This window comes from Capra hircus, chromosome 28 (assembly GCF_001704415.2).
Source record: "Capra hircus breed San Clemente chromosome 28, ASM170441v1, whole genome shotgun sequence".
NCBI classification, from domain to species: Eukaryota; Metazoa; Chordata; class Mammalia; order Artiodactyla; family Bovidae; genus Capra; species Capra hircus.
The window spans coordinates 17805859-17825831 of NC_030835.1; the positions used below are offsets into that span (position 1 = coordinate 17805859).

The 19973-nt window shown below is 48.7% G+C and overlaps 1 protein-coding gene across 1 annotated transcript in view; it reads right to left on the reverse strand.

Moving 5' to 3' along the window:
- The window catches only part of CDH23 (cadherin related 23), a 431691-nt gene that overhangs the window by 147431 nt on the left and 264287 nt on the right, over positions 1-19973 (reverse strand). Inside the window, exon 14 of the mRNA XM_018042178.1 lies at positions 5739-5803. Coding sequence (XP_017897667.1) covers positions 5739-5803 — 65 coding nt within the window. The remainder of the gene's footprint in view (positions 1-5738; positions 5804-19973) is intronic.

Genomic DNA, 19973 nt, shown 5'->3' on the forward strand with positions numbered 1-19973 from the left:
GTAAATCAAAAGCTTTACAGATAAAGAATTCAGCACCACCAAACCAGCTATATGACAAATTCTAAAGGAACGTCTCTGGGTGGAGAAGAAAAAGCCATAATTAGGGACAAGAAAATTATAAATGTGAAAGCTCACCAGTAGAGACAAACACACAGTAAAAGTAGGAAGTCACCCACACACAAATATGGTATCAAAACTGTTAGGGACCAAACGACGGTCTCTAGGACCTGAGTCATGTTTACCAGAAAGAGACAGGATATGCGCTCATCCTGCCTGGCCAATCATGTAACGCCAGCTACTCCTGTAACTGAGACAAAGAACTGCCTGTTTATAAGCCGCCATACTCCTTTGTTCGCGGCTCTTGTCGGATTCCCTTGTGTGGGATGAGACTTGAGCCCTAGCGCGCTAGAGATAAACTCCCTTCTTGTTTTTGCATTACTGTGGTGGACTTGCTCTCTCGGTCGGTTCGGAGATACGGGCTCGGAGCATAACAAAAACCAGCAAGCATGGGAAGACAAGAGGAGAAATGCAGGGTATTGGAAATGCATTTGAAATTAAGAGACCAGAAACTTAGAACAATCTTGTTTATATATCAAAACCTCACAGTGACCACAAGCCAAAAATCTACAATAGAAAGATCTACAACACACACAAGAAAGTAATCCAAACATGAGACCAAGGACAGTCATCAAATCACAAAAGAGAACAAATGAGGAAGGGAACAAAAAAACAGAAAAAAAACAGAAACAAATCCCAAACAATCAACAAAATGGCAATAAGAACATAATCATCAAAGATTACCTTAAATGTAAATTGACTACATGTTCCAACCAAAAGACACAGACTGGCTGAATGGATACTAAAAATAGACCCATATATACGCCATCTTGGAGGAGGAAATGGCAACCCACTCCAGAATTCTTGCCTAGAGAATCCCATGGACACAGTAGCCTGGCGGGCTACGGTCCATGGGGTCACAATAGCTGGAAATGACTGAAGCAATTCAGCATGCACCTATGCTATCTAGAAGAGACCCACTTCAGGTCTAGGTACAGAGACAGACTGAAAGTGGAAGGATGGAAAAAGGTATTCCATGCAAATGAAAATCAAAAGACAGCTGGAGTAGCAATGCTTATATCAGACAAAATAGACTTTAAAATGAAGACTGTTATAACAGACAAAGAAAGACACTACATAATGATCAAGGGATTAATTCAAGAAGAAGATATAGCAATCGTAAATATATATGCACCCAGCATAGGAAAACCTCAATATATAAGCCAAATTCTAACAGCTGTAAGAGAAGAAATCGACAGTAACACAATAATAGTGGGGGACTTTAACACTCCACTTACATCAGTGGACAGATCAACCAGACAGAAAATCAATAAGGGAACAAATATAGACCTTAAATGACACAATTGACTAGATGGATTTATTTGATATTTATAGAAAATTCCATCCCAAGTGAACAGAATACATTTTCTTCTCAAGTGTACATTGAACATCCTCTAGGATAGATCTCATGCTGGGCCACAAAGTGAGCCTCACTAAATTTAAGGAAGTTAAAAACATATCAAGCACCTTTTTAGATCACAATGCTATGAGATTAGTAATCAACTACAGAAAAAAACAACAACCCTGTAAAAACACAAACACGTGGAGGCTAAACAATATGTTACTAAACAAGGGATGGATCACTGAAGAAATTAAAGAGAAAAGTTTCAAAAGTACCTAGAGACTGACAACAAAAACAGGATTCAAAACCAATGGGATGCAGCAAAAACACTTCTAAGAGAGAAGTTTGTAGCAATACACTCTCACCTTAAGAAACAAGACAAATCTCAAATAAACAACCCAACCTTACACCTAAAGCAACTAGAGAGAGAACAAACAAAACCCAAAGTGAGAAGGAAAGAAATTATAAAGATCAGAGCAGAAATAAAAAATATAGAGACAAAGAAAATAATAGAAAAGAACAATGAAACTAAAATCTGGTTCTCTGGAAAGATAAACAAAACAAAACTGATAAACCTTTAGCCAGACTCATCAAGAAAAAAGGGAGAGAGCTCAAATCAATAAAATTAGAAATGAAAAGAAGTTACAACTGACACCACAGAAATACAAAGGATCATAAGACAGGACATCAAGCAACTATATGCCAATAAAATGGACAACCCAGAAGAAATGGACAAATTCTTAGAAAGGTACTATCTCCCAAAACTGAACCAGGAAGAAATAGAAAACATGAACAGATGAGTCACAAGTACTGAAACTGAAACCGACTTAAAAACTTCCAGCAAACAAAAGTCCAGGACCAGATGTCTTCACAGGCAAATTCTATCGAGCATTTAGAGAAGAGTTAACCACTTATCCTTCTGAAACTCTCCTGAAAAACTGCAGAGGAAGGACAACTCCTCATTCCATGAAGCTCATTCCATGAAGCCACCATCACCCTGATCCCAAAACCACAAAAAGATATCACAAAAATGAAACTTACAGCCTGATATCACTGAAGAACAACACGAATTCAAAAATCTTCTAGAAAATACTAGCAAACTGAACCCAACACTACATTAAAAGGATTATACACCATGATCAAAGGGAGTTATGTCCACAGATGCTAGGACTTTCCAATATCTGCAGATCAATCAGAGGGATACATCACATTAACAAATTGAAGAATAAAAATCTTACAATCACCTGAATGTATACAGAAAAAGCTTTTGATAAAATTCAACAATCATCTATGATAAAACTCTCCAGAAAGTGGGCTGAGAGGGCACCGACCTCAACATAATAAAGGCCATATATGACAAACCCACCGCTAACATTGTACTCACTGGTGAAAAGCTGAAAGCATTTCCTCTAAGATTAGGAAAAGACAAGGACGTCCACTCTCGTAACTTTTATTCAACAGGTTTTGAAGTCCTAGCCACAGCAATCAGAGAACAAGAAGAAATAAAAGGGATCCAAACTGGAAAAAAAGTAAAACTGTCAGTCTTTGCAGATGATGTGATAATATATATAGAAAATACTAAAGAGTCCACCAGAAAACTATCAGAGCTCATCAATGAGTTTGGCAAAGTTCCAGGACGTAAAATTAATACAGAGAAATCTATATACTAGTACATTTCTATACACTAACAACAAAAGATCAGAAAGAGAAACTAAGGAAACAATCTCATTTACTATTGGATCAAAATGAATAAAATAGGAATAAACCTACGAAAGAAGCAAAAGATCTGTACTCTAAAAACTATAAGATGTTGATGAAAAAAATCAAAGATGACACAAACAGAGGGAAAGATATATCACATTCTTGGATTTGGAGAATTAATTTTGACTATCCTATACAAAGCAATCTATAAATTCAATACAGTCCTTATCAAATTACCAATGCTTTTTCCCTCCACAAAACTAAAACAAAAAAGTTTTAAAGTTGTATGGCAACACAAAAGACCCCAACTAACCAAAGTAATCCTGAGAAAGAAAAATGGAGCTGCAGGAATCAGGTTTCTTGACTTCAGACTCTTCTACAAAACTACAGTAATCAAAAGAGTATGGTATTGGCACAAAATCAGAAATATAGATCAATGGAATAGACTAGAACGCCTGGAAATAAATCCATGCACCAATGGTCAATTAACCTATCACAAAGTATACAAAAATACACACCAGAGAAAAGACAGTCTCTTCAACAATGGTTCTTGGAAAACTGGATATTACTTGTAAAAGAATGAATTTAGAACATTCTCTAATACTGCATGCAAAAACAAGTTCAAAATGGAGTAAAGACCTAAACATAAGGTTGGACACTATAGAACTCTAAGAAGAGAACGCAGGCGGAATACTCTGATATATAGCAAAGCAGCAACGTTTTCGGATCTCCCTTTACAGTAATGAAAGTAAAACCAAAAATAAACAAATGGAATCTAATTAAACTTAAGAGCTTTTGCACAGTAACGGAAACTGTAAACAAAGCGAAAAGACAACCCACAGAATGGGGGAACATATTTGCAAAGGAAGTGACTGACAAGGGATCAATCGCCAAAATCTACAGACAGCTCATGTAGCTCAATTAAAAAAAAAAAAACCAACAAAACCTCAAACCACCCAATTAAAAAACGGGCAGAAGATCTAAATAGACCTTTCTCCAAAGAGGACAGATGGCCAAACAGCACATGAAAAGATGCTCAACATCACTAATTATTAGAGAAATGCAAATCAAAACTACAGTGAGGTATCACCTCACAGCAGTCAGCATGGCTAGCATCAAAAAGTCTGTCAACAATGCTGGAGAGGGTGTGGAGAAAATAAAACCTTCGGTGGGAATGTAAATTGGTACAACTATTATGGAGAATAGAAGGCATGTTCCTTAAAAAACTAAAAATTGAGCTAACATACGATCCAGCAATCCTACTTCTGGCTGCATATCCAGAGAACCCATAATTCAAAAGATACATGCACCTCAGTGTTCACTGCAGAACTCTTTACAATAGCCAAGACACAGAAGCAATCTGAAAGCCCCCTGACAGAGGAACGGATAAAGAAGATGTGGTACGCATATACAATGGGATGCTACTCAGCCACAGCGAAGACCGCAACAATGCCATTTGCGGCAGGACTTAGAGATCAGCAAACTAAGTAAGGTAAGTCAGAGAAAGACAAATATCATGTGATATCCCTTACATATGGAATACAAAGACGATACAAATAAACTTATTTACAAAACAGAAACAGACTCACTGACTTCAAAAAAGTACTCGTGGTAACCAAAGGGGAAAGGTAGAGGAAAAGATAAATTAGGTGTTTGGGATTAACACATACAAAGCACTGTGTGTAAAATCAACAAGGACCTATTGCCTAGCACAAGGAACTCTACTCAATATTCTATGATAACCTATATGGGAAAGGAATCTGACAAAGAATGGATATATGTATTTATATAACTGAATCACTCCACTGTACAGCTGACTCAAACACATTGTAAATCAACTATGTGTTAGTTGCTCTGTCATGTCTGACTCTTTGTGACCCCGTGGACTGTAACCCACCAGGTTCTTCTGTCCGTGGGATTCTCCAGGCAAGAATACTGGAGTAGGGTTGCCATTTCCTTCCCCAGGGGATCTTCCCAACCAAGGGACTGGGTCTCCGGCATCGCAGGCAGACTCTTTACTGTCTGAACCACGAGGGAAGCTCATCAACTATACCCCAATATAAAATGAAAATTAAATTAAAACAAAATATTGAAAAGTTAAAAAAAATGTATGTATAATTGCACTCTAAGATTTTTAGAAACTAAAGCAAAAGGGAAAATCCATTATTTGATTTTCATTTTTCAGCAGAAGGAAAGGAGAGGAAAAAGTTTGTTTAAATGGTTATTTTTCTCCATTGGTTTAAATGTCCCCCTTGTAAAATAAAGATATTAGGCAACTTATAAAAAAAAAAGGAAGTAAAAGAAAAAAAAAAGCTTCTTCATTCCCCAAACTAAAATCTACTTCTCCCCAAACTAAAATCTACTTCTGGGGGTCAGTGAAACCATGCCCCAGAGAGTTTTGGGGATGTGAGCAACACTGTGTCACAAGCAGAGCCAAACCAGCAGCGGTGCCCATGAGTTCTGACTCCCAGCCCAGTTCCCTGGCCACAGGGGCACAGCTCTTTTTCTGGGCACCAAGAAGTGTCCTGGGTCAGGTGAGTGGCAGCGGGCCACTGTGGGGGCTTGGAGGGGTGCTCACCGGTCAGGGTCATCGCTGAAGAAGTAGTTGACCTCCCCAAAGGTGCCCACATCATTGTCTGTTGCCTGAAACGGTAAGAACAGGAAGTCATTACTGCCTGAACCAGCTGAGGCTCCCAGTGTCATCAGGAAATGTCCACAGTTAATCCATGCTTTTCCCAGATGGTTCCTCAGGCTCAGGCAGAACTTTCTAGAGCCATGTGGTTTAATAAGGCTTTCAGTATCACAAATGGAGATTTCATACTGGAGTGCACAGTTCCAGAGGATCGGTCTTCTTCCTAGATCTCTAACTTTGGGAAACCACCCTTCTGGACTCATGTCAGACATTCTCTGCAGATGCTCACAGGGCTTGGACCTGTGGAGAGAGACCCTGGACCAGAGGCGTGGGGTCACAACTTGTAGGTTAGCAAAATATCTCAGAAGGGATGGTGGGTTCAACCATCTGGTGGCTTCCTTCAGTGACTCTCCTCCAGCCACCCAAACCTCCAAGGCAGACATGCTACCCAGAGGGGGAGGCCCTGTGGGGAGATTTCTGGTGTTCCCCTTTCTTGAACCCTGGGAATAATCCACTGCATGCATTGGGCAGACTGTCATCTGGCTGGCAACCTCTTCTGCTGGAAGCAGTCTGCCGCCCGACCCCCCAGCCATCTTCTTTGGTGTCTGTCTCTGCTCGAACAAGTGGTCTGAGTAGGGGCTGCTCTGCCTATGACCTCAGGGAGTGGTCCTTGACCACAGCTGGGGCCTATCAGAATCCTTCCCTGGGATTCTTCTTATTGCTGCTGGGGATAAGAACGGTCCTCTGGGGCAGTGAAGCTGGAACGACGGTGAACTGGGAGCTGCTGGATGTGAGAGAGGATGAAAAGAAGGGCTGATCCTGGTAGTTCTAGAGTCCTGAATCTGACACCCCTTCCCACCTCAGTTTGGTTTGTGAGCCCAAGAAGATCTGTTTTATCCAGGCTGGTCCACGTTGGATTTTTGTCACTGACAGTCAAAGATACTAGAGGGAGAGCGACCTGCCTTATGCCTGACGATGATGGCAATAATGGTGACCGCTGCCAGCCTACAATGCTATCAAGCACTTTATATTGTCAAGGGCCACCCATGTTTATTACTACTCATTTTATCCTCACAACCGTCACAACATGAGGAAAAAGATACACATTTCTACCCATCAGATAGATTGTAAAACTGAGGCCCAGACCACAGTGAGGTCCAGTGTAACCCTGTCACCACTCTAGGTCATCAGGAGGCTCAAGCATAGCTGGGCAGTAGCTGGGATTCCCTACTTGAGTCCAGGGTTCCTTTCTTTGGGCCACCTGACCCTCACCATCCCCTCCCTTCTCAGGATGAGGGTAGTTACAGTGGAGGTTTGGCTTTCGTGGCTGGGATTTCTGGGCTTCTGCGTCGCCCCTGGTGTGGTTACATCCACAGTGCAGGCTAAGTGACACCATGCAAGTGTTTATTCAGTAGTTCCTTAGTAAACATGTACTCCATACCAGGCACTGTGACCTCTGCTCCCTCCCAGGGCACTGCCCTAGAGCTAGGTAAACTGCTTCCTGACACCAGACACCAGAGAGAAAGGCCTTGGGCTGACCTTGGGGTCATCTGTTTTTCACTCACAGCATCTTGATAAGATCACAGTTGGATAAAGGTTCTGTTGCTAAAAATATGTTTCAATACATTTTATTGAATATATCAATTGAATATATTCAATATACTTATTTTTTAGTTCTGAGGTGTAATTAATGAAAATTATTTTTATAACTTCATTACACATAAATTATGATAATATGTTATAGTGTGGAAGTGTTAGTCACTCAATCATGTCTGACTCTTCGTGATCCCATGGATTATACCCTTCCAGGCCCCTCTGTCCCTGGAACTCTTCAGGCAAGAATACTGGAGTGGGTAGCCATTCCCTTCTCCAGGGGATCTTCCTGACCCAGGGATCAAACCCAGGTTTCCTGCATTGCAGGCAGATCCTTTACCATCTGAGCCATCAGGGCAGTCCTGATATTACATTGAGGTATAACTGACAATGGAAAAGATTCCCATTATTGAGTTAATTAATTACCTATAACCTTACAGATTCCCTTTTTTCCCCCTGTTTGGTGAGAACACTTAAATTCTACTCTCTCAGCAAATTTCAATTGTACAACACACTGTTATCTACTACAGCCACCACGTTATACATTAGATCCTCAGAGCTTACTCATCTTAGAACTGAACGTTTGTACCCATTTACCAGTATCTCCCTATTTCCCTCTCACTCAATACCTTGGTACTAAATATTTTTTGAGATTCCTTTTACAATTCCTAGGTTCTGTGAAATCTGTTACTTTTGTGTGCTTTATGATAAACCTGCATTTTCAAAAAAATGCTCATTTGTGTTCAGTATGTTCAGTTCAGGAAGGCAGAGAAGTAAACGATATATTTCTATACCAAATGATTTCAATGGAAAAAAAAATGTTTATACTCAAAGGGTTAAAATCTTAGTTTTCTGGAAGGCTTGGTTATCCAGACGGAAGCCATCTCCAGGGGTGGCGGGCAGCCTGCTTTGTAGGACAGCCTTCTGTACCCAATTTCCACATAGTGTCACCACTGTGCTCAGCAGACTGTGGGCCTCTGTCCTCTCGCCGCCCTGGCCAGGCTCTGAGCACATCCCAGGTTCTCAGGGCATGCAAGGCAAGTAAGTGGAAATGTAAATGCCAAGCTATGCAACCCACCCTCCAACCCAAGACTGACTCCCGGGCAGACCCTCCCCTGTGCCTGAGACACTCGACAACTGCCTTTACCAGCTCCTTGAACTTGTCATGTATTTTACCTCTCATGATGACTCTATGTTGTTGCTATTCAGTCGCTCGGTCATGTCTGACTCTTTGCAACCCCACTGACTGCAGCACGCCTGGTAGGTGCTATTATTAGCATTACCTCCAGTTTACAGATGGGGAAACTGAGGCACAGAAAGGGTAAACAGCTCATTTGAGGCTTTTTAGCTCAAAAAGTGGCAGAGTTAGGATTTGAACCCAGAATCAGCTTGCCACACCCTTCACCTCAATGTGTTCTTGCTTCTAAACCAGGAAGAGAACCCGTTCTCAGACGGAGAGGTGCCTGGTTATTCCAGGAGAGAGAACACAACCCCTCATCACCTATCATCTCTCCTTTCAGAGGCCAGAGAAATGGGGGAGGTGCCCATAAGCCCCTCTGGTTCCACCAACAATCAACCACCATGTATGGTATTATAGCTACAATAACTGTAGCCTGGTCTGGGAAGGAGACGACCAGATGCCATCAAGCCCCTTGGCGAGGGGTCAGTGTAATGTAGAGATGCTACTTCCAGGTCAGCGTTAACAGCTGAGGTCATTGTGTGACCAGAGAGCAATCCCCTGGGGCTTCGGCATTCTCATTTATCAAAGGAAAGGCTCTCGGGAAGCAAGAGGGGCAGAGCCACGTCTGCCGGGCTTACCTCCCAGCCTAGATGGTGCCAGCACCCAGCAGGTGCTTCACAAATGCTTAGAAAACGAGTGAACCAATTCTAGCAAGAAGGGAGCGGTGGAGAGATGGGGCAAAGGCGAGGAGGAGAGGATTCTAAGGAAAAGGGAGGGGCAAAGAGGAGAGGGAAAAAGAGCGGTGAGGCCCAGAGGTGTCAGCAGAGTGGGCGTTTCCTGCTCCTGAAGGTCACATCAGGACCCTGGGGAGAGGCCCTTCACATTGCTGTGTCCTATGGAACTGCACTTGGCCTGCTAGAGTGGGGAGGGCCCCTGAGGACCCCCATCCAGTCCCCTTCACCCTGAGGCTCAGGGAAATTAGGTGACGAGCCCCTGGGTATAAGATGGGACTGTCTTCTGTCTCTAGGCCGACACTGGCCTCTACCACCCCTCTGAGTCCCCACTCCCTCCCCAAGTGGGCTGAGCACAGCCCTGGTTCCCACGGTGACCTCTTTCCCGGGGGGCCTTTTGCTGCCTGCCCAGGCCGCCGATGCTGACCAGGGAAGATTTGTGAGTCCTTTACTGCCACCGTCTAATGACCGTATGAAATATGTATGCCTGGTGAAGAGGAGAGGGAGAACTTTCATTTTTCAAGTGCATGAAGCAGAATAATATGAAGACGAAAAGCTGCTTCTGTGCGCCTGCCAGGGTGGGAGCAGCCGGGACTGACACAGAGGGAGGGCCTGGCTGGGGTGCTCGGGCCAGGGCCAGGCTGTAGTGCGGCCAGTTAAAGGCCCTGTGCCCAGGACAAGGCAGCAAATTTGACCCACTAGGCAGCCCTGCTGGAGACCCTCCTCTACATTCATCCTTAGCCATGCACTCTGGCTTTGCTGCCAGCTCCGGTCTCATCTCAGCTGGACCATGTGCAGCTCCCCAAGGTTGGTCAGGGCTCCACCCTGCCAGAGACATTCCCAGCCCTGACTGCACAGAAGGCTGAAGCTGTGCTAGGGTCGGGTTGTGGGGCCTGGACATAAGGAGGGCTCAGGAAAGCTCGGATCTCTATCATCTGTAGCTATACCTGCATCCAGATACACACCACACAGGTTAAGGTATACTATAAACTCAAAAAAGATTTTGAGCCCTGTGCCAGGCAGGCACACCAGGGGATACAGAAATAAGGTACAGACTTGTCTGTCAAGGGGAGGGAACGGGACACACAGAGGCAGATTTCAGGAATGGCAGACTGTTCCCAACAGCACATGTTTCAATGTGCCAAAGTCCAAAGTTCCAATGGCAGATTGTTTTATTTCTGACCACATCCATACATGGTAGGTGCTTAAATAGCCCTCGGATCCTGTCTTTAACAAACAAGGAAAGAGACAGGATGATAAGGAACTTGCCCGAGATGTCACAGCTGCTAAGCAACGGAGCTGGCTTCCAAATCCCTGTGCTGAAAACCATTTAGCACCTTCTGGGAAAGGCCCTGGGAGCTCCATCCTGTGGAGGCCAGGGAGCAGCTCGGTCCTGCCTGCTCCGCTACCCGCCTGCAACCTGTCCCGTGCAGGCAGGGCTCTGTCCCAGCCCCTTATTGCTGGTTACCATACTTTTCACAACAACCTCCTTCCCAGACCTTGCTTCGTGTCTGAACAATGGAAAAATCAACAGATGAATTAGGTGCCAGACAGTGACCACTGGCTCCCCTTTAAGAAGGTGGGTTGGAGGAGTGACCAGGGGCCAGTGCAGAGAGAACAAATGTCCTCCTCAGGCCATGAACACCCCCTCCTTCCTGCCACGTTCTGGGAATGCTCTGTTTCCCTAAAGGGTCACCCCCGGGATCTCGCAGGCCAGTCAGAGGGCTGCAAGGATGGGGGAAGGGGATGGCCAGGATGGGTGGCTCTCACACTGTACCTGGTGACTCTAAGAAATGCAGAACCAGGGTTCCAGGTGGGCCCCTGAGCTGAGCTCCTGGTCCTCCCTCTGACGCCTGTGTGACCCCGCTGCTATCCCACCTGGGCTAGAGTCTCACCCACAGTTACATACTAGCGCATTCTGCCACTTGCCAAGATGCTCACAAGAGGCCCAGGGATAAGATGGCAAAACCTGGGGACCGTGGCATCAAGGCACAGTCCCGCTGGCCTTGGTGATTCTGTATCCAGGTCTCCCTGATGCACCCAAAGCATCCTCCTGCCTGGTCAGCCATAACTGCTGTCCACACTCTGCGCCCCCGCTCAGAGCCCACCCCTAGAGCCCCCTCCCTTAGGGAGCTCCCTGTCTGCTCGCTGTTCTTGGCCTGAGAGCCCCTAGCTGGACTGGTTTGGGAACAGTCCGCCATTCCTGAAATCCACCTCTGCGTGTCCCGTTCCCTCCCCTTGACAGACAAGTCTGTACCTTATTTCTGTGTCCCCTGGTGTACCTGGCACAGGGCTCAAAATCTTTGCCAAATTTAGCAAAGTCTGGGATTTTCATTGCCAGACACTGAGGGCTAGCTTGGCCTTCCTTCTGGGGGTGGGGCTAATGCTCCCCATCAGCAGAGCAGGGGTTCCTTGCGTGGCCCAGGAGGCAGGGCTGGGGTTCATAAAGCATCTCAAGTGAGTCTCCCATGCTCAGATCTCTTGTCCAAGCTGTGTACTGACCAAACCCCAGAGGCAAGTGGGGTGGGGGCAAGCACTCCGTGAAGGGCCCTCACAGTCAGCCTGCGGCACGTGCAGGGCAGGTGAGAAGGGCACGCTGGGTCTGGAGGGGCAGATGGGGGGGGCACCTGGCACACCTCAGAGACAACCTCCACCAAGATGATGACCAGACTTGCGCTCAGTCACGTACTCGGTAAACACTTTGGACATTTCCAGTGTGCCAGCTACCATGCCAGGCCTTGTGCCACAGTCGTAAGTGTGACAATGCCCTTGCTGGAATGTGGCTTACAATCAGAAAGTGGAGATAGACAATAACGGAGGAGAGAAATAGCTAAATAACAGACAGTGGCAAGAACGTTGGGGAAATACAGAAGATGGGCTAGCAGGTGACTGGGGTTGCTGGTTTAGATCGATTTGTCTGTGAGAGGCTCCTTGGCAAAGTGGACTCGGGTCCACAGGGCAGTCATGGCTAGACGCCGAGAAGCCCGGTAGATCCTGGTGAGAAGTGCCCTCACTGAGGCCTGGAGGTGGCTCAGACTGTCTCTGCCTCCCCCAGCAGAAGCGTTTGCAGCCCAGGAAGCCCGCCGGCAGGTCAGCATCTGTCCCTGTGGTCCGTTCGAGGGAGACGGTGCGGCTGGGACTGGCTGCTGCCCAGGGCCTGATATATAAGGCATCTCCTCCGATTCTCCCCAACACTGGCATTACTAGCAAAACTAATTTCCTCATTTGGGCCTTTATAATTGCATCCAAGAGTGCTTATTTCTGTGATGGACAATGCCGGCAGAAGTGTAATTTTCTTCTGCTGACAAAAAGGAGAAAAAATAAATACATGGGGGGGAAATTCCAAAGGTTAAGACAAGGAGAACCTGCAGTGGGGGAAGAGCCATCCCCAGACGGGCCAGGCTGTGTCAGAAACATCCAACTCTCCCCTGGCTCTAGGGTGGGGCGGGGGGCAAAGGACCCCCTGCCATTTCCCTTTGAGCACTTACTGTGTGTCAGGAGCTGTGCCTGGCATTTCCTGTGCTTTATTTCATCCTATCCTCCTCAGAGTCCTATGGGACCAGCACCAGTATTATTTCTGTCTCACAGATGGAAGGAACTGAGGCTCAGAAAGGTCGGTCAACTTGCCCAAGGTCAAACAGTACCAGGACATGAACCCAATACAGTCAACTGAAAGACAGGTGCTCTCAGCCACTCCCCTCCCCTGCACTCGTCCCCCGCTGGCAGGGCCAGGGAGAGCCGTCCTCCTGCATTTGAGAGCTCAGCCATGGGATCCAGTGGCTCCCACCAGGCCACTGTCCCCACCCTGGAGATGAGGCCCCCACAGGCAGTCTTTTCCTGCAGAGGGTCTGCCTCCAGCCTCTGCCTGGAGTGGGTGGGCTCCAGTGATTCTGGTTGTACCCATCTCAGAGGACACAGAGGCTTCTGGCGTGGTTTCCTCAGCCAAGACACCTGGCCCTTAAAGCAAGTCCCCCCGTCCATCTCGTCCCACCCAAGCTTAGTCTTGGTGTGTGCAGGTGGCTCCGGGCCTAGACTCAGGGAGGCTGCCAGCTGCTAAAGACTGGGGCAGCCTGGTGGCTGTGGGGACCCTACTGATTTGCACAGGGCTTTTCCTTAGCGCCTTGGGGATGTAACTCTCCCTTCAACTTGGATGGCAGGGCTCTATACTCAGCCCAGCTCCCTGCCCTCTGATGATCATCACAGCATCTCATCCCGACTCCCAGGGACCTGCCATGTCAACAGCGGTCAGGTCCTCTCGTCTCTTTCCCAAAGCTCCCTCCTGACCCAGCCTATTTTGACAGTGAGTAGACACCATCTCTCACCCTCTTCCATTCATTTGCCCTGGGCCAGGGGCCTCCCTTGCATGCTCTCTGCCTTGCTGATGCCATTTCCACGGGTCCCCAAACCATCCTGTCATCCCTCGTCATGGCGTTGCAGATGCCCATCCATTGATGCTGGGCCTTATGCCCCAACCTGACTCCTATCTGCTCGGGCCCTCTCAGGTCTGCCTCTAACTACTGCTCAGCAGAAGCTGCTGCACTCTGATACCCTGACGGCCTCCCTTGGGCAGATGCCCTTTTCGCTCATGTTTCTAAACACCCTCTGCCCTTCTTTATAGCTAGAAAGTCCTGCTCTTGTGTCTTCTCTCATCCATCCTATGCTGTCTCACTTTCCTCGACCTCACTGTCTCTTCTCTACACACACATGCACACATCCCTCGCCACATACCCTCTCTCTCTCCCTCTCTGTGTCTTGGGCAGCTCCCCATACCTCCCTGTCCTCACATACTCTCACCGAAACCTGTCTGGCTGAGGGGGTCCACATCCTGCCACATACTCACACACGCCAACACACGAGCATCTGCGCCTGCCCTCAGTCTCGAGCCACCCCCACCCTGACCCCAGCCTCAGCCCCCGTGGCCCCTTCCCACCCCTTCCCCAGCCACCTGGGCACCTCTCCCTGGGGCCAGCAGCTGGCAGCATACACTCGATCACTCCCCACCAGCGTCCGCACTCCCGTCACACACGCTTGCCCAGATGCCCCGCATGGGCTTCTGCTCTGAAGCAAGGCGGGCCCAGCTGCCTTCCCCAGCAGCCCCGGGTCCCGGCAGCCATGGCAGGCAGTGGGCACCAGCGAGCAGTTCTGCTCCCGTGCACAAATCTGCAGAGAAGGGCACACGGTACAATTTGTTCAGGAAACAATAGCAATGTTTGACATGTCATAAGGATTGATGGAGCAGAAATTTACATGGGGGAATGCATTTTTAAACAGCTCCACGGAGCCCCGGTGCTTCACTGGTAATGCTTTCCACATTTATCATTCACTGAGCCCCTCTGAATAACTCTTTAAACTACGTAAGATTAACTGCACTCTTGCAAGCTTGCCGGGGGTTGGTGGTGGTTGGGGGTTGTTGCTGTGTGAGGCAGGAAGGGACTCCACTGGAGGAACCCAGTATCCCAGAGGCTGGGGTGGCCTCCACTTGGCCTGAGCAGGCCCTCTCCCCTATTGCCACGGTCCCTCCCATGGGGCTGTGGACGAGGATTTCGGCTTCTCTCTAGGATACAAAGCCTATGGCCAGGAAATATCATCTGGTCTGCCCCCACTTCCAGGGAAATGCTTGGTGTGTCATTTCTGTCGTCATCTCAGAAGGAAGCTATCTGATCCAAGAAGGAAGCCAGGGCTCACGGGTGAGGGCATGGTGAGGGGTGGGCAAATGAGGTTTGGCTAGAAGTTGTTGCTGTGAGTACCTTCCTGGGGGTTCTTGGCCCGGGGGTGGGGTGCCACTCTCCTGGGAGGAGAAGAAATGAGAGCAGTAAAGAAATGACAGGAAGGAAAGGCCTCCCACTGGACTTCATGTAAGGTAAGAAGGTGAGTGCTCCCGGTAGGCAGTGGGACTAGGAGGTGAGCGAGAGGGTGCAGGAGAGACCCCGGGGAGGCTGTGGGCCATGGGAAGAAAGATACACTTAGGAAAGTCCCCGGGGCCTGTTCTTGGCCTTCTGAGTGTGAGGAGGCTTTAGGACATGGTGCTACTGGGGAGGCTGGGGACAGAGGCTCAGAGCCCATGATCAGGTGAGTCGCCGAGGAGGAGGGCAGTTAGGAAAACGTGGGGGCCCGGTGGGTGGTGGACCTGGGGTGGACGGCCACCACTCCACGGTGCATGCCCAAGCCGCACTACCTGTGGTCCTAGTACTGACTGCAGAGAAGGCCTCAGGATGTCTCAGTCCCACCTTCCCTACGGGAGTCAACAACCAGTGGGACGTGGATAGAGCCCCTCTGCTCTGCCTGCTGGAGGGTGAGAAATATCTTTCTCCCTGGGAGGCCAGCACCAAGGCCCTCAAAAGGACCTGTGGCTCTGTGCAGGGTCGTGAAAATCCCTCCAAAAGGGGAAAATCCCTCCAACCCGAGATCTGGGTTCTGGTCCAGCTTCTGCCTAAACCATCAGCTGTGGGACTCTGAGGAAGACCCTGGCTTCTTGGCCCACATGCTGCACAGCCTCCTGACCGTCTGCCTGCTTCTCCTCTGATGCTAGCAGCCTATCCTCCACCAGAGCCAGACGGAGCATCTGGCCACATGGGACACCATTCTCCAGTTTAGAAGGCTCCCAGGGCACTGAAGACAGTCCCAACTGCTTGTAGTATCCCTGAGGCCTGATGTGGGCCAGCCTCTGTGGCCTCTGACTTCCTTTCCTGGCCTATTTGTCAACAACCATAGTCACATCCACTTTAATCCTCAGTTTCTCATCTGTAAAATGGGGCTAATGACAGTACCTGCCTCATAGGATTGGTGTGGGGATTTTAGAAGGTACCTTAGACCCATGCCTGGCACATAGGAACCTGCCGTCCAAGCGGAGCCAGTATTCATCTCACCATGCACAGTTCTAACTATTCACTCTTTCTGGCCCTCAGCAGACCTGCTCCTGCTGAGCCCCCTCTCAGCCTGGCCCTCCCGCCGGGGCTGTGCCTGCAGTGGGCTGGTGGGAGAGGAGGGGAGTGGCACTGAGCCCGTGGCAGGGGGAGCTCCAGCAGGGCCAGACCCAAGCCCCGCCTATTACCGTGTCCATCTGCAGCAGGGGGAGGAGGATTGAAAGCTAAGAACGGGCTGACAGCGCACTTAAGGTGTGGGGTCCTCAGCTCGCTTGTTACTGAAGACATGGTGTTGTTCTTGGGCTCCTCCACCCCTTCCTTATTTCTCTTTATTTTAAAACCTGGAAATGAAAATTGATGGGGAGCAAATTGCTCTGGCCAGCGGCTCTGTGCTTAAAGAAGTCGTCACAGGAAAGCAATTACAGGATGTCAAGGGCTGTCAGGGAGGCCACGGCTGCCTGCGCCTCATGCCTGATGCTGCCTGGTGGTCCCCGGGCCTCCTGCTGGGGAGATGCCATGTTGGTCTGAGGGGCCCCATGGAGGCAGGGGCACAACTGCCATCACTGCCCTGCTGAATATCAGCTCTGGGCCGGGCACTGTGTGAGAAACGTGGCATGATTTGGCCCTAGTCCTTAAAGCAACCAGCAAGATGGGGCCACAATCCCATTTTACAGATGAAGCAATTCCAGCGGACATGACTGCAAAAATAGAAATAGCAGCTCACTCTTGCTTAGTCCTTACTGGGCTCTAGGATTTATCCCAAGAAATCTAGGAATATTCAGTTCAGTTGCTCAGTCGTGTCTGACTCTTTGCGAACCCAGGAATTGCAGCACGCCAGGCCTCCCGTCCATCACCAGCTCCCGGAGTTCACTCAGACTCATGTCCATTGAGTCAGTAGCACATTTCATTTCCACTCCTACTCTGCGAGATAAGTACTAATTCTACCCTCATTTCAGGGAAAGTGCTCAGCTGCAGCAGAAGCTTCCAGCACCACACACGACCCCCTGTGCCCACTTCCAGGTGCCGGGGGCTGCTTTGGGGGAGGCACCTGTGTTTCTCTTGTCCTGTGGACTTTCTTCTCAAGGGAGCAGTTGGAATGATGGGGTGGCCACATTCCCCAGAAGCTGCCTTCACTCAAATGTGGGTAGGACTCATTGGACCCATATCCTAGCCTCCTTGTCCTGAGCTCGGATGGCTCAGGCACAACCTTCCCACTGACTTCCCAGTGGATGGCACTCCAGGAGCCCCCTCATGGAAACAAGCTTCACGGTGCCGTCTTGAGTGACCTCGTCTCACTTCCTACTCCCATCTGAGTTTCCTGGGATCCTGTCCCAAGTAAACTGCCTGTCTTTATGTCCCTGTCTCAGAGTCAGCTTCTGGGGAGCCAGACCTCAGACACAAGCCTCAGGCTGGATGCTGGGCACCCATGGTGAGTCTGACAGTATGCCCCTAGTCCTCTCGGTACTCACAGTGGTCGCGGCTCAGGGACAGCTGCTACTCAGCTCAGGGTCCTGCAGCTGGTCACCGAGAGGTGGGACTCGAACCTTCAATCTGTCTGACACTTGCACGCATAAATCAAAGAGCAAAGAAATCCCACTCCTAACTCTACAATGCTGTCCATTTCCTTATGCCCTCGGGCTTGAGGAAGACTCAACTGAGTGCCTTTTTTAAAAACATCACATCAGACCCCTTCAAACAAAGAAGACTGGAATGCAGAAAGTCATTTTCCCAGGGATGTGGGAGGGTGACCGGGGGTGAACGTGATGCTCACAATCAGAAGGGACTCGAGGCCAGTTATCAAGATGGGATTATGTGGTAGAGGATGAGAAAGGGAGAGTGCCAAAGAAATATGGGGACAGACACCGTGGCTGAGGCTCAGTCAAGTGGGGCCTGATGCGCAGAGGAGATGGAAGGAGGAGGAAAAGACAGTCCAATCAACCCCCTGGGGATGCAGCCAAACTGTGGTTGGGAACACCTCCCCTCACTGCTAGATCTCACCACTGTATCCTTGCCTGGAGTCCAACCCCCTCCCTCCTCTCCTTGCTTGCTCCCATGGGATGCAACAGGTGGTTCCAGGCCTAGTGGGAAGGTGGGGAGAGGTACCTGGGTGGGACTCATGTGCCAGGACACATTCCCACTCCAGGTGACTTGGAGTTGGGTGGCACAGCTCCCATGCCTGATGCCGTCAGTGGGCTCCGACTGGGCCAGCACGTGTGTCTCACTAATGAACAGTCCTGATTCCGCATCCTCCTGTTGTCTCCCCAGATGGCAAGCCACACATCTGATAGGCTAAATACTCACACGATTGCCCGCCTGACATCTCCATCACTCCGCCTACAGGTCCCTAATGAATTTTACAGCCCCACAACGACAGAAGAAATTAAGGTCAAAGTCTGACGCATGAACTATAAATCACCCACGATCCTGAGCCCAGCAGAGGGCTGCAGTCCTAGCCTCTCTTGCACCTGAGCCAGTCCAGCCCAGGGCTTGGTGGTGAGACAGCCAGACTGTGTGTATCAGTGTGGGCTTGGGAGGGTGTGCTGGGCACATTCGTGCCTGAGAAGCAGCCCCTATCCACAGACATTTGGGTTTCCCCACTCCTCTGCCCATCCCACAAGTAGTTAGAATGCTCTAAGACTGAGAAATGAGCCAACAGGAGAGCGGCGCATCTCATTTATACAGACTTGCTTCACAAGGAGCTCAGAACAGTCTAGCCACGCTGCTCTAAAAATGTCTCAGAACAGGCAGAGGATTCAACAGCCTCCTGTCCATTGTGCAGACAGAGAAACTGAGGTTCACGGAGAAAACGGGTTTCCCCAGGGTCCTTCAGCAAACTGAATCATTGACCTTCCGACTTCAAGGCTGCAGGTCTTATGACAATGGGAGCCTAAAGGGATTTTTGATCCTTGTCCTGTTTCTCCTTTGGGTATCCCGGGTAGAGAGAGGGAGTTCTGGGCCTTGGGTTCAGCCTGGACATCAGCCAGCCCCGTTTCCATTCTGCCACACCTCAGCCCCCATAGTTTCACCGGGTGAGTCTTGGAGGGGGTCAGTCTCTAAGGGAAGGCTGTGTGCCTCATGGTGAAGGGAATGAATGGACTTGGCATCCTAGAGACAAGGGCTCACCCTCAGCTCTGCCTGTTCCACAGGTGTGTCCTCTGGCAAGCAGTTAACTACTCTGAACCTCAGTGCTCTCATCTATAAAGTAAGGACACTAATTTCTGCCTCACCAGGTTGTCGTGGGACTTCAGTGAGATAACACAGAAGGTGCTTAGTTTGGCACCAGGCACTTAATGTTGGTGCCTGTCATCTGTTTAGCATGCACTCTGTGCCAGGCGCTGCACAAAGTTTACATTATCTCACGAACCCCCCCAACAAATCCATAAGGAACCATTGCCATGGTCATTTTCCAGATCACAGAGGTTATCTGGCAGAGACTTCAATGCCCATGCCACCTTTCTCAAATGAACCAGGCTTTTTAGGTGGCACAACACTACCTGGTGGAAATACTACATTCCCCACCTTCTTTTGCAGATACACATATTCACACAAATAAGTTAGAGTTAACACCTATCCTTCTGAAACTCTGCCAAAAAATTTCAGAGGAAGGACCACTCCCATACTCAATTATATGAGGCAACCATCACCCTGATCCCAAATCAGAAAAAGATACCATCAAAAAAAGAAAATAACAGGCCAATAACATTGATGAACAGAGACGCAAAAATCTTCAACCAAACACTAGCAAAAAGAATTCAACAATAAGCTTAAAGGATCATGCATCATGGTCAAGTGGGAATTCTCCCATGGATACTAG